This window comes from Parus major, chromosome 15 (genome assembly GCF_001522545.3).
Source record: "Parus major isolate Abel chromosome 15, Parus_major1.1, whole genome shotgun sequence".
NCBI lineage: Eukaryota > Metazoa > Chordata > Aves > Passeriformes > Paridae > Parus > Parus major.
Genome location: NC_031784.1, coordinates 1,540,455 through 1,556,408, shown reverse-complemented (window position 1 = coordinate 1,556,408; position 15,954 = coordinate 1,540,455). Strand labels below are relative to the sequence as shown.

The following is a 15,954-nucleotide window of genomic DNA, read 5'->3' as shown; positions in this document are numbered from 1 at the left end:
GGGGAATGGGCTCGCAGGGAATGGCAGGAGGAGGTGGCACAGGAGCTTCACTGCTCGGGCTGTGCACTGCAGAGGATAAACACCAGGGCCATTGTGATGGACAAGCTGGACCTCCTCCTTCCCAGTAATAACTCTGTTAACAATCATCTTCCCAGACAACACAAATAATGAGGTAGTGGCTTAACGAGGCAGTTCCTCAACCCTTTATAAGTAAAGCCTTGTTTCCTTGGAAAAGGATAAATCTCTAATCTGCTGGGTATAGCTCTGCTCTAAGGGTTTTTATTTGCAACTAAGTAAAATGTCAGGGTAAGCTTGGAATATTTGTCTGATGCATTCACATTCACTTCACCCTGTTTTGTTTGCTTGAATGTCCTTGTTTAACGTTGTGGCATCTTGTTTTGCAGTTGCTTTAGGGTCACCTGTGGTGTGTGGCAGGTGAGGGAAAGCAGATGAGGAGTGACTGTCGCAGGTCAGGGCCCAGCAGCCCCTTTTCAGCAGCAGCCAGGAGCAGATGCTTGGTAGGAAAGAGCAAGATGCAGCAATCACAGACGGAGCTTCCCCTAAATGTGCTCTCAGCAGCCTGGGGCAGAGCTCCTGCCTTTGCCTAAGCCTGATTTAGGGAGCAGAGGGAGCAATATTCCCTCTGGAGTCCAACACTTCACGTTTTCCTTGCCAGGCTAATGGCAATTTTGAGCCCTTTTGTTTTTCTCCAGTTTTCCAAACTTTTGCTGATAGAGAACCCTGAATTAATCTTCAGGCCTTTTGGGTATTGGATTACACTCTGTCCCAGTCCTTTCTGTGACAGCAGTGCTGGAACTGGCATGGGATGCTAATCCTTCTGTACCTATTCACTCAGTCGTAGAGGAAAATGCATGAAAGCAAATTGCTAGTCCAAGCTAAATTTAGATTTATTCAGTTGGAGTTAATTATAATCTTTATTTAGTCCCAAGCGATGCCTTCTTATCATACACTTATTATAGCTGAGAAAATTAATTTTTATTCTACCATAAAGGTGAATGTAATAATCTGGGTTCAGGGAAGGGATTACTTTAATAAGATTTATAGGCAGCCTTTCAGACAGCACGGTTTTATTACTATCTGTAGGTGGCCTTGCTGCACATATGTCTTTCAGTATGGGTGACTGTGCAAAATGCAGGCAAGCTAAAAACTCTAGAAAGCACCAGCTCAGAAACTTCAGCATCCAACTTAATCTGCTGGCAGTGGCAAGCAGGCAAAGCACTTGCCTTGCTTTGGAACACAATAACACAATTTATGGCTGAATGTGTGGCCTGGTCAGGGATTTCATTCATATGCATGGTTTAATTTCGCACTTAAAAATGTATTTTGGTAGACAAAAGATTTATGAGGCCAGACATGTTGCTTTAAAGCTTTTTTGGAAGCAGAGCGCTGGGTAAACATAGGCATGTGGTTTCTCCGTTACTCCAGCCCATAAAAGCAGGTGTCTCTGTTATGTTTCCCACTGAACAAGGTTCAGAGGGAGCCATAAAAGCCTCTAAAAAACATTTTGGAGGAGAAGCTTTAGTGCAGAGGGAGCCAAGAGCTGGGATGTGCAGGGCTGCTCTGCCATGGGCACCAAGCCTGGCGTGCACAGCTCTGCCCTGGCCACCTTCAGTGCTCGAGCTCCAGGCTGGAAATGAGAGCTCCTCACAGGGCTGCTCCCTCACCCTGCAGATTGCAGGGGCTAGGACAGGGTGAGGAATTCTGCACATTCCCTCATTTGCTGAAAGGGAGGTTGGAGCCTGGGATTCTGCAATGGGATGGGGCAGCTGCAGCAGAGAGTGGCCAGAATGTGCAGCTGCAGAGGAGTCTGGGCAGCAGAAAGTTTGACTCAGACATTTGGAGATAAGGATGTGAGACACTGTCCCAAGCCAACAAAAGTTAATTAACCTCTCTTCACTTGGAGATGTTTGGATTAAGTTTCTTTTCTTAATTACATCCTTTTTCTTGTCTTTCCAAACGAGCTGCTGGTCCAGCAATGTTTTGCAAAGCAAATCAGTGTCTCCACAAATGTGCAATCAGGATTGAATTAAGGACTGTGAATTGGTTGCAAGTCCTACATCAAGTTCTAGCCTTACATGAAATTAGGATAAGAGGAAGAGAGAATGAGAAAAGCTTTAAGGGATTTTATCATCTCTTCTCACACTATTATTTTTTATATCTTGACAGCTTCTGGTCTAACTTTAATGTTAAAAATATACTGGGAGCACTTCTTAACTCTTTCTTTCAGTATCATTTGTATTTTCAAATTATTCTGTTACAGCTGAAAACACTAATTGTCATTATGGCTCTTTTTCTGTGCCTGTGGAGTTCGCTGGATAACCAAGGCAAACATTAAAGGAGTAAGGCTTCTTTGTGAATGGAAGGTGATGGAATTTTTCCTCCTTTAGTTGGGTGATGGAATTTTACCCCTCAGGGGGACTGTGGAGGGTTCTCCTCATTTTCCTTATGAATGTAAAACTGAGGAGATGAGTCACAGGATGGGTTCTGAATGTAGGAAGTAAACAGTGACATCCTCCTTTCCTGGGCATTTCATTTCACTTGGAGTGAGTCAGGGAGAACACGAGGTGGGTGCTCACCCAGGCTCCCAAAATCCTCTCCAAGCCAGGCTTAGCCTACTCACAGTGCTCAAATGATGAATAAACTCGTAGTAGACTTCCACACTCTCTAATCTTCCTCCTCCTCCTCCTCCTGGCTCAGGAGTCAGAGTTTTCCCAGCTGTGGCCAGGACAAATCACCTCTCACAGCCTCTCATAGCTGGGGTCTCTGAGCAGCATCCTGGCTATATCAGAGGCAGTGACCTACACAGCTGCTCCAGATTCATTCTTTTCCTATCATTTATGAGTTCCAGAATAGCTTTCCTTCTGTAGACAGCCTATTCTGGGATACAGTGTGTTTTTATTCAAGGCTAATGCCTGCAATTCCAGGACAAAATAATTATTATGAATAGAGCCATTTTTATAGTGGAATAATGTACATGTGTAGTTTGATCTTTATGGTGTTTCAGTGAGGGCTGCTGGGAGGGGCTGGTGATTTTTCTCCTGTACAGACAAGCCATTGATTGCCTCTATGAGTCATGGATAACATCATAGCACTTACTGGCACCACATTACTTCAAATTATTCCTCTTTTACAAAGAGGAGTGTCTGTATCAGCTCGCTCTACAGTTCTGATGATGCTGCAGGAAAGATGAATTTTAACATTTTCACAGTTTTTCCACAGGTGCAGGATTGGCTTCTTGTTTGTTTTCAGAGAAAAAGGATATTGAAAGAGTTGCAATTTTAAACAGTTGTTGTTCCTTGCACCTCCAGCTTCAGAATTACTGATAGCTTATGGAAGACTTGGCTCCTGTTAAGTAGTTTGCTAAAGCAGAGACAAGATTTAGGTGTGAAATTTCGATTTATGTTCCATCAGGAGCTATTTTCCTTTTTAGCTACAAAAAGATAGTTTTAAAAGAATTTCCTCTTACTACTACTTAAAATAGATGCATTGTCTTTAACACCACCCTGCCACTGCCACCACTGCCTTCCAGCAGAATATTTGTTTTATTTCTTATTAAAAAGCATGAATTCTGAGAAATGTAGCTTTGATGAAATCTGGAGTTCCTTGAATGGCAGATTTTTATTGCACAGTCTGACCTGCAGCCCTGGCTTTGCATCTCTTTTAGTCCTGTGCCACTTTTTGTGGTGTCAGCCCAGGGTCAAGTGAGATTAAAACCAAAAATGATGGATAATTTTATGATTAGATAAAAAAAATATCAAGAGAAAAGAACAGAAGCTTCATTTGAGCTGAGCAGGGTCAGGCCCAGGAAGGGGCACCTGGAGAGAACCTGTTACAAAGTCAAAGTTTTTCCAAAATTCCAACTAAATATCTCAATTCACATCCAACAATGTTTCATTTCCACACATCTCCCCTCAGCACCCCCAGTGCCCCAGCAGGCTGAGCAAACCAGGCTGTGCTGTGTCAGAAAACTCTGGGGATGCTCATTTGGTCTCCATTTACTTTTCCTCAGCTCTTTTGGTACCTAATTAGAACTAACCCATGTTCTGGTCTAGTGTTCTGCCCTCTTTGATCTTGCTGGATTGCTTGTTAAAGGAGCAGGTGATTTTTTCATTGCATTATTTCACACCAGAAAGCTCCAAAAGTGTCTGGTTTCTGACTGCTGCTGTAAGGAGATTGATGCTGTGGTGCTGACGTGCTGAATTAAAAAGGTGGGGTGTTGGCCTGCCATCGTATGAAGTATTTCTTTTTAGATCTTCCTACAACATCATAAAATGCTGCTAAATTCAGATATCATATTTTGTTGCAGGCTGGTTCTAGGACAAAGCCCAGCCCTGTCTGCTGATGTTTATGGCTTCCCATATAAGCCTTCAGACAAAATTTGTATCTCATTTTGTTTGAGTTACAGTGGGATGATATCCTAGTCCTCATCCCAGTTCTGAGCAGAGGCACTGAAAAGTTGCCACTGTAATGAAATGGAGGAAAGGGAAAAACATCCCTTTTAAACTTCCTGTAAATCACTGCCTGAGAGAGATAAAATATCTGCATAAAGTGTGTGTGGGAGTCCTGTAATGTAAACACAAATGCATTTAAGCCTTGTCTTGTTTTTGGTTTGCAGCTCTGTCAGTGTTTAAATCTCCTCTGCATCCTGGTGTGCCTTGGGGGAAGGAGATTTTAGCTCTTGCTCCAGGAATCAGAGGGTCCTCTTGCTGCTCTGGCTCCTTGCTTATCTGCTTGGCTGCTTATCTGTACAGCTGCAAAGTTTTTATGATAAATAAAAACTTTCAAATGTGGTTCAATTTAGTTACAATTAATCCAGAAAGAGGCTTGTCTGCATTTGAATTTTTTGCAGAGAAAAAAAATACCTTTTCTTCCCTGCCTGTCTCAGCTTTTCCAGGATCAGAGTCCACTTTGGACACAGCACATGGCTGTGCTGGTGTGTTTGTTCCAGAGCTGGGCTGGTGGCAGGGGACACCCAGGTGGGGCTGCATTTGCATTTGCCTGCTGTGAAAAACGAGGTTCACTCATTTAATAAATATTAATAAGTTTAATATAAATAAAAAGACAATTAGGAGACAAAGATAATAAAGGGTTAAAACAGCCAGGTGCCCTGGCACGCTACCAGGAGCACACCTGCTATTTTTGGAACACCCCTTTTACCCCATTGTGCTGTTGGGTTTTAACGCATATTCAAACTTTTCTAAGAATTAGTTTGTGTAGCCACTCCCCAGGTCTGCCTTTTTACAGCACATGCATTTGTTCTTAATTTCTCATTTATCTTCTTTTTATTTGGGCTGGGGTTCCTTCTTCTACAGGTGGGCAGTGTTGATAGCAGCCTGGGCCCCATCATCTGTTCCCTGGAGGTTTTTTTGCTTTGTACAGACAGAACATTCCCCTAAAGTCTAAAATTCTTCTTGACCTGTGCCTAAAATTTGCTAGCAGGAGAAAAAGAAATAGCAAAAGCATATAACATATAGCATTCATCTTAATACTTGCAAAAGCCAATATCACAATATGGATTTATAACACTGTGGAGCTGAGAGGAAGCCCTGACCTGATCCCCACCTGCAGTGCTGAGAGAGGAGATTGTTGGTAGAGAGTTTCCTGCTGTTAATTTATTTTTTGGCAGATTTTGTATATTTTTGCATGTTTACTAATTCCCAAGAATATTCCAATGGCTGAGAAAAGCCCCTTGACACAAGTAAATATACAGCAAAAGTATTGTGGTGAAATGAGAGGCATTTAAACACCTGTAGATAATATCAAACTATCAAAAAACAAATGACCAGAATTTCAGCTGAGAGCAAGAGCGGGGCAAAGTCAAATGGATGGGATTTGCCTTAGAATCTGTCTTTGATAAATGTAGGCTTTAAAAACACACAACCTGAAAAAAATAGCTTAAATATTAGAGCTTTTATCTCTGCTAAATTGTGGCTGGAAGTATCTGAGTCATCTGGCTTGAGCAGGTGTAATTGTTTGTGTGCTGTGTATCTGCTCTGCCCAGCCCTGCCAAACACTGAAATCACCACTGGGCTTCAGAGAGACAACGAGAGCTTTGACCTTAGGCTCTGTCACTGTGCCTTTGTTATCTCTGTGCATTATGGAGCTGCTGCATTTTAATTCCTCGGGTTTCTGTTTGTTTCCAGTCCCAGGAGCTCGGATTCACCAGCTTTTTGTTGGAGAGTACGAATTGTTAGTTTGAAAGAGCCACTGTTTCTGCTAGAATCACGGCCCAGACTGAATATATCTCACTATTAATTAGAGATCAGCCCAAACAAAGATGTTTGTTTGATCCCTCCCTCCCTCTGGAATCTTTTCTTTCCTGGGAAAAATCGCTCAGAGCTGGCTGGAGGATTGACCATTGTGTTATTGAGAAACTTCAGTGGTTTCTGAATGTGTTCCATTCTCCTCAGGAATTAAACCAAAAAAACCCTTCTAAGTGTCTGAGAACCTTCTGTGTGTGAAGGATTTCTCCTTCTCCCCTTCAGGTTCACCTTTCCTCTAAATCCATCCCACTGAGACCTCTATCACACCCCATATATTTTAGTGGGAAAAGTTTTGGTTTCAAGAACATGAAGGTTTTATCAGGTTCTCACTGACTTCCTTCTGCTGACCTGGCAGAATGGATTGGGAGTGATGCAGATGTTCAATCCTCATTGCTTTGTGTGTTAGTGATGGTAGATTAAAGTAAATGTTCAGTTTTTACTGCTTAAACTGTTCTGTTTTACTGCTACTAATATTCAATATGCCAGTTTCTTAGGCACATTGAAACACGAGTGAGAAGCTGAAAGTTTGATCTGATGATAAAAAAATAAATAGAGTGCCAGTAAAAAGTTTTGGAAGTTAGTTTGGGATGTGGCCAATCAATCCTCTCTTTGTGGTAGCCAGTACTTGATTAATGGCTTTCAAGCAGATAACAGACTGGGGAAGGTGGAAAGGGAGCTGTACAGCTGATGCAGTGTTTCCAGCCTGAGCTTTGAACAAAAGTGTTATTCCATGGTGCCTGTGTCAGATTGTTCTGTAATTGTGGCCAGCAGTATTGATCCCCTGTAATCCATTGCTTTTGTCAGAAACTGAGGCCGTGCTAAGCAAACATTTGAGTTGTGTTTCTGTTTCCTTTTCTGTTTGGCCTGCAGTGGTGGAGAGCCGAGGAGGGATCATGGACAGCATCCAGAGATTCTCAAACCTGCCAACGTATCTCCCTGCGAGCCCTCACGTCTCCAACGCTGATATTTTCTTCTTCCTCAAAGAAGCCAACCAGGATATCATGAGGAACTCCAGTTTGCAGTCTAGGGTGGATTCATTCTTTATATACAAAGCCAAGCAGCCACCTGTCCTAAATGCCACGTACGGACCCTTTTCTGTTGAACAACCCGTTCCCTTGGACCTCATGCTGACTTCTGCATCTTTTGGTTTCACAAATAAATTCACTTTTAATTGGAAATTAAAATCCCACATAATCAACAGCTCCATCTATTCCAACAAACCTAAAATACAAACCTTGTTCTATATTGCGGGGAGGGACTGGGATGACTACGACTCCGAGGAGATGCTGCCTTGTGTGAAGATGTTTGCTTTCCTGGAGTCCAGAGAAGTGGTGGCCAGCTGTAGGTTGACAGGCCACCTAGGATTATGTGTTGTGGAGTTGGAATTGTCTCCCAGCTGGTTCAGCTCCCCTCCACCTCTGGTTTCAGAGGAAACATCCTCCCTTGAAGGGATTACTGTGGAGCTCTTCTATAAGATTTATTCAGTGGATGGGGAATGCTCTCCAGAGGATGCAAAATGGGAAAACAATATCCATGCAGGTGAAGAGAATGAACACCAAGCTTTGTCAGCTATGGAGAGGATTGGTAGCATCGTTGTTTACCCAAATCAAGACAAATTAAAGCAATCTTCACTGAGGGTGGATGAAAATATCCTTATTCACTTACCACTCAGCCCAGTCAGAGAGGGTGACATTGTGACCTTCCACGTTTTCCTGGCTGATTACTCGCTAGCAGACCAGTTTGTATTAAGGTAAGAGAATTTTTTATGCAAAACAGATGGGGTAAATCAATGCTGGATGTAAATCTTTGGTTATGTTTAGTGTTTTCATGAGAGAACAACTGCATTTCCTCTTTAGAAGGGGAAAACTATAAGTAGTCTTGAATTATCTGTGTGGATGACACTTTTTGGAACATGGACATTGATTTTAAAGTATGGGCTATAAATGTTGGTTTGATTATTTTTTGTTTTAATTTAATGTTTGCTTCCAGCCATAATTCTGCCTCTGTAAGTCAGCCAGGGTAACAGCTGCGATGTGTTTTGCTGAAGAGTTTGCAGGAGGGTTTTCTGTTTCTTTGGTGAAGTTTCCTCTGTTTTTATCAACTTTATTATCATCATCTTTCCAAAATGTACAGGCTACATCTTGCACAGGTCAAAAGTGGTGAGAACTCTTTTGTTGCACTGTGCAGAGGGGAGCTGAGAGGTGAGAAAATGAGCTCAGACTCTGTAGGAATCCTTTGGCAGAGTCAGGATTTGGGGCCAAACTTTGCAAGTTGTCTTCAGTTTTCCTGTGAGATCATTCAAGCTTTTGATTGCTTGTTTCGTGGCCCATTTTTGTTTTTTAAGTTTGGGGACTCTGTTGACCTTTCCTTGTGAATCTGTCTGTAATAGGAGAGTTCAGGCATTTCTCACCACCCCCAGGGTTAGTGCTGCGCATTTGTCGTGTCCTCAGCTGTCAGACTCTGGGTTCAGAGCTGCACAGGGACCAAATTCAGAGAGAAATGTGAGCCAAACTGGGGGAATAAAAGGGCCAAAAGGTAACTGGAAAGTGTCTTGTGCTGTAAGGATGTGAGACTCTTGGGAAAGGAGGAGCTGCAGCCCCTGCAAGGAAACCTCAGAGCAGATTCGTGCCTTACTTCCAACTTCTTGATCCGGGAACAACGGGAGCAGAACATGACAGAAGTGCACTTTGGGGACAGATGTTGAGAAAACAGACAGCAAACCTTATGCAGCACTTTGAAATCATTCAGCATTTGTGAAATAGCACATGCATATTAATAAACTTACAGATTGCTGCCTGAATGGGGACAAGTGGTTCACAGCACAGCTCTGCTAAGAGGGGAAAATGTGTGAGAAATATAATGGGGTTTAACCAAACTTTAAAAGGTTTGGGTCAGGAAGGGTCTTCCTTTAAACATAACTTATTCGTGCTTTTCCATGGATTTCCTGTTTTTAATTTGTTAAATATGGATTTGGCCAGCATCCATCCCCAGTAGCTGGACTGGCCTCACGGAGCAGTCGGGTTTCTGCAGGCGTCTATTGATCCCCAGTGCTATAGCAGAGAGATTATAGAATTTGCCTAAGGCTCTGCAAGGATTTAACATCAGCTCTTAATTCTCAGGGTTTTGTTCTCTTCCCCACACCACTGATAAAATTCCCAAGGTATTAAAGACAGCCTAAGATGAGGATGTTTTCCTTCCACTGGGATTTCTAAAATAGCATTTACCTCATAAATAATGGTGCAAGGGTAAAGTTTTGATATTTCTGCTGGCCAGGAAATAATCAAAAACTTCTTCAAAAAGAGACACTTGAAATGCTGTCTTTCAAAAGCAAAACAGGTCCTGGAAGCACAGAGCAAGTGACTAACCTGGGTTTTCAGGGAAGCAGAAAATGAGGGAGCAGACTGGGGAGCCTTGGGATGATCCACAAGAGACCTCAGCTTGTCCCACAGCCCGTGGGATTTCATGGCTCCAGCTGCCAGCTGTTCTCCCAACATGTGGAACGTCCATCTCAGTGCTCCCCAGCTGCTGGGAAGGCAGGCAGGTTTCCATGGGGATTTCCTTCTTTGAAAAGTGTATGGAATCTGTTCATCTCCAGGAAATGTTTCTGTTACAATAAATCAGCATGTTTTACGTGCCCAGAAATATTTCCTTGGAAAATTCACTATTGGCTCTCTGTAGTCTAGCCTGTCCGGGCTTTTATTTGGCTTTGCTTGCATTGTGCTTTTCATCAGAGAAACCTGAAAGTATTTTTATTTACCCTTCAGCTGAATGCTGAAAGTGAGAGGCAGAATGCAATTCTGCTGGTGGTTCACCTGCCCTTCAGAATGGAAAGAGTCCTTTGCAACTGATGCTGTGATTAGTTTGAATGATATATGTTGGGTCCAGGGAGAGATTTTCCAGCTGAAGTTTGCATGGAAGGCAGGAAATGATGCTGAGGGAAAGAGAAGCACTATAGTGTCTACATCTAATTTATGCAGTTTCCCTCACCAGCTTTCCCTGTCTCTCTGCTCAATGCTAATGTCTGTGAAAAACCAGAAGGTTCTTATGTACATAGAATTTGTGTGTATTATAGCCAGAGAAAAATACATTGAAGTGAATGTTTGCCTTGGGAAATATATTTTTGCCTAATATAACTGATAGTTTTTAATCATATCTGTTGTAAGTGTAGCAGGGTCTGGCTCATATGAGAGGATAGATCAAAACCAAGTCATTCTCAGCAAGCATTTGATGGCAGCCTTGAGCTCTGACAGGATGCAAAGGAGCAGATATGCTCAATTTTATGCACCTTTTTACTATTTCATGCTGTGTTGCATAGTATTTTATTTTATGCTGGATTTTCCCTAGCAGAACTGACTTCAATTCTCATATGGGAGCTGATTCTTTTTTGTTTTGGTGAAATCTGTGATTCTTAACCAAGCTTGGAAACGGAAGAGCAGTTGGAAGCAGTTCCTTGATTCAGCAATGAGTTGAGAGACACCTGCTTGTTAGATCCCCATCCTCCCCATCATGTCACTCACAGGGTGACACTGCAGCTTGTTTGTGAAGCTCCAGCTATCACTCCAGCCCTTCCAGCAGTCCAAACCGATTTGGCTTGCCTTGAGCAAAGTCTTGGTTGGTTGTTTTCGCTCAATAACTTCAATTTCAGGTGGAGTTGGTGCTGTGTTTTAAATAAAACACATTTGTTTCTTTTCCTGCTGGAATCCAGCCAGGGTGGCTGGGTGTCAGTGAAGGACAGGGACGTGTCAGGGGGCACAATTTGGGCTCAGGGTGCATTTAGAGCCTTTGCTGTGCCTGCCACTCGTGTTGCTGCCTCTGTTGACAGATGATCTATACATGTGTGCCATGAAATGCTTGTGACACTGGAGATTAATTTGTGGCCTTGCTGGTGTGATCTGTGCTGCAAAATTCACCATCTGGGAAGATAAATTTTGCCCATTATGTTTGGTGGCTCGTCACTAAGCATAGTTTAACTGTAAAGGCAGGTGGAATGGGCTGTGTTGCCATGATTAAACTCTTTTATGGGCCACCTTGTTAAAAAAAAAAAAGTTAAAAATGAAGGACAGCTTTGAGATTCCAGCAGGACTCACACATACTTCAGTGTCACAAATTTTCAGGCATTTTTTGTCCATTGACATGCTGGAGTATCTCTGTTTCCTTCTTCACTGACAACCTTAGATGAAATGCAGTAAATGAGGAAAGAAAAGATGGAAATCATGACTACAGAAGGGGTAACAGTAACTTTAGTGCTAATTGCTAAACAGAAGAAGTCTCCTGATACATGGAGGAGTTATAAAAGAGACAGGAGAAAACAATTTCTGCTCAACTGGAAGAACAGAAATCTCATCTAATAGCACTGGGAATGGCTTCTGCTTCTTCTGTGGTGTTTGTTATTATTTAACTCCATCTTGAGACTCAGAGGATGTATTTAAAAGAAAAATGGGACTCAATTTGTACAGCAGGAGAAGGTTTAATGAAATAAATGGACAATTGCCCCTTGGTTACAGGAAAGAAATGAGGACATTCTCTTTAGGAGTAAACAATGGATTATTGGCCTGTTTTCCAAGTGTCCCCATCTAAACTGTCAGTGAGTGAGTGTCAGTGAAAGCTGAGCATTAACAGCAAATTGTCACACACAAAACGTGGGTCTGTTGGCATCCTTTACACATCCCCAGCACCAACAACCCATCCTTCTCTTGAGCCTGGTCAGAGCAGAACTGGAGATTGGAGAAATTCCAGGAGTAACAGTGAGGGGCTGGGAAGGGAAGCAGCAGTGGCTCAGGATGTGGAGCTGTGGCTGCAGGGACATGGCAGGACCCTGCTCAGGGACCTCTCTGTCACTCAGTGCCTTGGCAGCCTCAGAAGGATTATCCACTCCTCCCTGCCCTGCTCCACGCAGAGCAGGGCAAAGATTGCCTTTGGACTGGGGGATGAACCAGGACAAGGTGTAATACATGCCAGGAGGCCCTTCCTGATTATTCTCACTAGGCAAAATGATATTAAGGATTTATATTAATAAACATATATCCATATGGAGGAGGTGATGTCTCCTGCTAAGGAATAAAAATTGCACAGACCATTAAAAGTGACTTACAAGGCTTCTGCGTTAATAATGAAAGATCTGGAGAAGTCTGAGCAGTCGTCTAGAAGGCCAGAAAAAGATCATTAAGAGGATGTCTCCTGCCAATAGCTGCCAAGAGCAAACAAGGGAAAGAAAACAGAAGGTTTTGGATCTGGAAATGCATAGAAAATGAGAGAGTACAGACTGTGGGGAATGCAGCCTGGCTGTCTGTGAGGAGGAGGCTCCACATGGCCTTCATCGCTCCTAAGCAAGCTGGTGGGAATGGGGAAGCACTGTCACTGGGATTATTACTGGAGAGACAAAGAAATGATTCACTGAAACATCCTTTTAGGATGAACATTCAGCAGAAATAAAGTGTTGAGAAAGGAAAAAAAGCAAACAACTTTTCTGGGAGCTGCTGGCAGTCCATGGCTCTGCTGCATCCGTATCCATGAAGCAACCTGGAAATAATTGTGCCACACTGGCAGCTTCTCTCTCCTCACGTGCCTTAAGATAACCTCCTCTGCCCTAGCCACCCTGGAGAGGGAGAAGAAAAGAAACCACCCCCTCATACAGTCTTAAAACCAGTTCAAAATGACAAAAAAACCCCTCCTCCTTAGAGCTCGAGCAATTCTAAAAGCTCAGAAAGCGATGGATCTCCGACAGGGAATAAATGACCCAGTGAATCCTGAAAGACCCTGCAAGACTACAGTCAATAAAGCTTTTTAATGGAATTTTAGATAAAGGTCAACTATGTGCTGCAATAATCAGCTGTCCATGATCACTGCACAGGCAGAGCAGCAGCTCCAGTGACAGAGAGAAGCCCTGGGAATTGTTGGATATTGGCTTGGAAGCGCTTCCAGATGGGATTGCAGCCTCTTGGTGATAAAACAGGGGTTTTTAATTGAGATGTTTCCTGATGGAAATCTCTGTGTCCCTGCAGAAGGGGTCCTGGATGTGCCCAAAGCAAGTTTCTGTGCTGTTCTGAAGGTGCTGGTAGGGGAAGGAGGATGGGGCCAGGGTCCTGGTGACTGTGGCAGGTGTTCCCACCGTCTGCTCCTTCCCTTGGCCTCCACAGCCTTGGCTCAAGGATGTTCTCTTCTCTCCTGGGAGTGGGGAAATGTTTGTAAGAGTTGGAGAGGAGGGTGGATCAAAATGCAGAATTAGATTAATTACAGATCTTTAGCCTGTGTGTGTATTCCACCAGTGATTTTGGTGAAGAGCCTGACAGTTATTTGAATTTTGGTGGTTTGGGAATATTTCATGTTGTGTGCTAGAACACTGAGTACAGCTGGAATGAAACAAGGATCCTCTTCCCATTGGAAAAGGTGTTTGGTTTGCCTTGAAACCCTCCTTCTCCTTCCATTCAATCCCTGCCAGCACCTCAGCTATGTCATTCATCTGCCCATCTGCACCTGTGAGCAGCAGGGACACGGCAGTGCTGTGTACTTCAGTTTGCAGTGTCTCAAATCCAGAAGCACAAAGGCAGAAGAAAGAGAGGGAGCTGTGTAGATTCCAAGTTGTTGGGTGCACGAGCAGCTCTCGTGGCTGTTCTGTGGGATGCTGTGTGGCTCTGCATCTCGTTTGACACCCCAGCTCGTTTGGCACGAGAGTGACAGGAAAGGATTGTGAGAGGAGCCCTGACAATCTCTTGTCTGCCAGCGTCAGCAGGCATTGCTGTGCTCTGCAGAGGATGTGAAAAGCATTTCCCATGGATCTGGAAGGTGCCAACACGCCACGTGACACACAAACTCTGCCTTACTGATGGTAATGGAAAAAGATTTTACATTTCTAAATGGTTCAGGTTCTGCAAGCTTGTTGTGAGCTGAACCCCATCTCCAGAAGCTTCACCATGGCAGCTCCTGTTAATTAGCTGCAGAGCTCGGTGATTGCTGCAGGGCTGGGTGGGTGTGCAGAGCCCTGCCAGCACTGCCTGCCACCGAGAGCACCTGCGAGCTGAGCCTGCCTGGGAGGGCATTCTGGAGCAGGGACCACTAAGTCTGGCTTTGTGGCACCTGCTCAGACTCTGTCAGTGTGGGGATGTGTGGGGTGGGGATGCCTTTGCATGAGGAACTGAATCAGAGGGGCCACAAAGGCTCAGGACATTGCCACTGCTCTTCTCCAGAACCTGCTTTTGCTGGGGGCTGTCCTGTCTTACCTTTGCTGTGATTTATGTTGGTGCAGCTCTGAAATGGGAAGGGAAACCACAGAAGATGGAATTAGAAGCTGAGTTTTGCCTGTGAGCATCCTGCTCTGAGTTCAGTTACCTCCGTTAATGAACACAAAGCTGCCTCGGGGTGACAAAACTGCTTAAGTTCACAGTATCACAAAGGGCAATTTAAGGAAGACAGATGTAAGACAAACATTTTCTTCATCCATTTCTTTTATTTTTTACCTTGTGCTCAGGTTGGAAACACAGGTCAGCAAAGGTTCCTGTCTTTGAGTGATCATTTCAAGTTTGGGGCACACTGTGGCTCTCTGCAAACTGTGTGTCCTCGTAAAGGAGTCCCTGGCGGGGAGCTTGGGGGCAGCCTTTGTTTTGGACAATATGCTGAGTAGTCCCTGCTTTGTGCTGCCAGACAATGATGGCATTGATCAGCTTCTTGTACAGCTCTTCATTAGCTGGCAGTGCAGTAAATCACAGTCTTGTTTAAACAAGTCAGACACAACAGTGATTCGGTCGTTGATGCAGTTACTTCTCCTTCTATTCATTACATTCAGAGTAATGAATAGTATTAAAAGTAGAAAAATGTGACTACTTTGAAATTTCCTTTTCTCCTGAGATGTTTTAGGCCATGCATTGCTGTCATTTTATCCTGGTAAAAACCAGATTACTCTCCCGTGAAGCTGATGAAGTATTGCTTTGAGTGAGCACATTGATCTCAATTTCTTCATGTTCCCCCTGATGCAACAGGGAGTTGCTTTTGTCCTTGTGTTTACCCATGAGTTTTTGCATGGTCTGATAGAAGAAGGCCAGTGTGATGGTTTGCTGACAGCTTTGGGGAGGAAGGACTCTCAGAAAGAGCAGGAAACCAAATATTGCAAGAAAAGTGTCAGCATATCTTCTTGTTTTGGGTGCTGCTCCTGCTCCCCCTGCAATTTATGTCAATAAAAGACTCGTAAGAAATGGTTTTGGACAAGGCAGAGCAGGGAGCTGTGCTGTGTGTGAGGTATTTAATGCTTCAAATAGCTGCCACGTCTGTCTTGGATGCTGTAGTCAGCCAGGTTATGAAAGAAATCATATTAACAAAGTTATTGGATCCCAGATGAATCTAAAGAGCTGCAGGAGAAGAAAACAGTGACAAATGAGTCTGCCATTCTGAGGCACAGCAAATGGTGCTTACAGTTAAAGCTATTGCACTCCTTGCACCGTTCCCTGGCAGCCCTGGAGCGCCACAGTGCCAGGATGGGGAACCTTGGGCTGGCAGAGCCCCAGAGCCCCTGCAGTGGGACCAGTGTGAGTGACACGGGGGGCACCAGGGCAGGGGCTCTTCTGGAGCTTTCCAGAGCCCTGAGTGCTCTGGTTCTCCTCTCCCTGCAGCTTTCTGTCTGCCCTTCCTGCCCTGAGCAGTGCTGGGTGTCAGAGCCCTGGGTGCAGCAGTGCTGGGTGTC

At 44.0% G+C, this 15,954-nt stretch overlaps 1 protein-coding gene across 1 annotated transcript in view; it reads left to right on the top strand.

Annotated features, from left to right (window-relative positions):
* The window catches only part of TMEM132B (transmembrane protein 132B), a 210,226-nt gene that overhangs the window by 52,824 nt on the left and 141,448 nt on the right, over positions 1-15,954 (top strand). Inside the window, exon 2 of the mRNA XM_033518228.1 lies at positions 7,155-8,034. Coding sequence (XP_033374119.1) covers positions 7,155-8,034 — 880 coding nt within the window. The remainder of the gene's footprint in view (positions 1-7,154; positions 8,035-15,954) is intronic.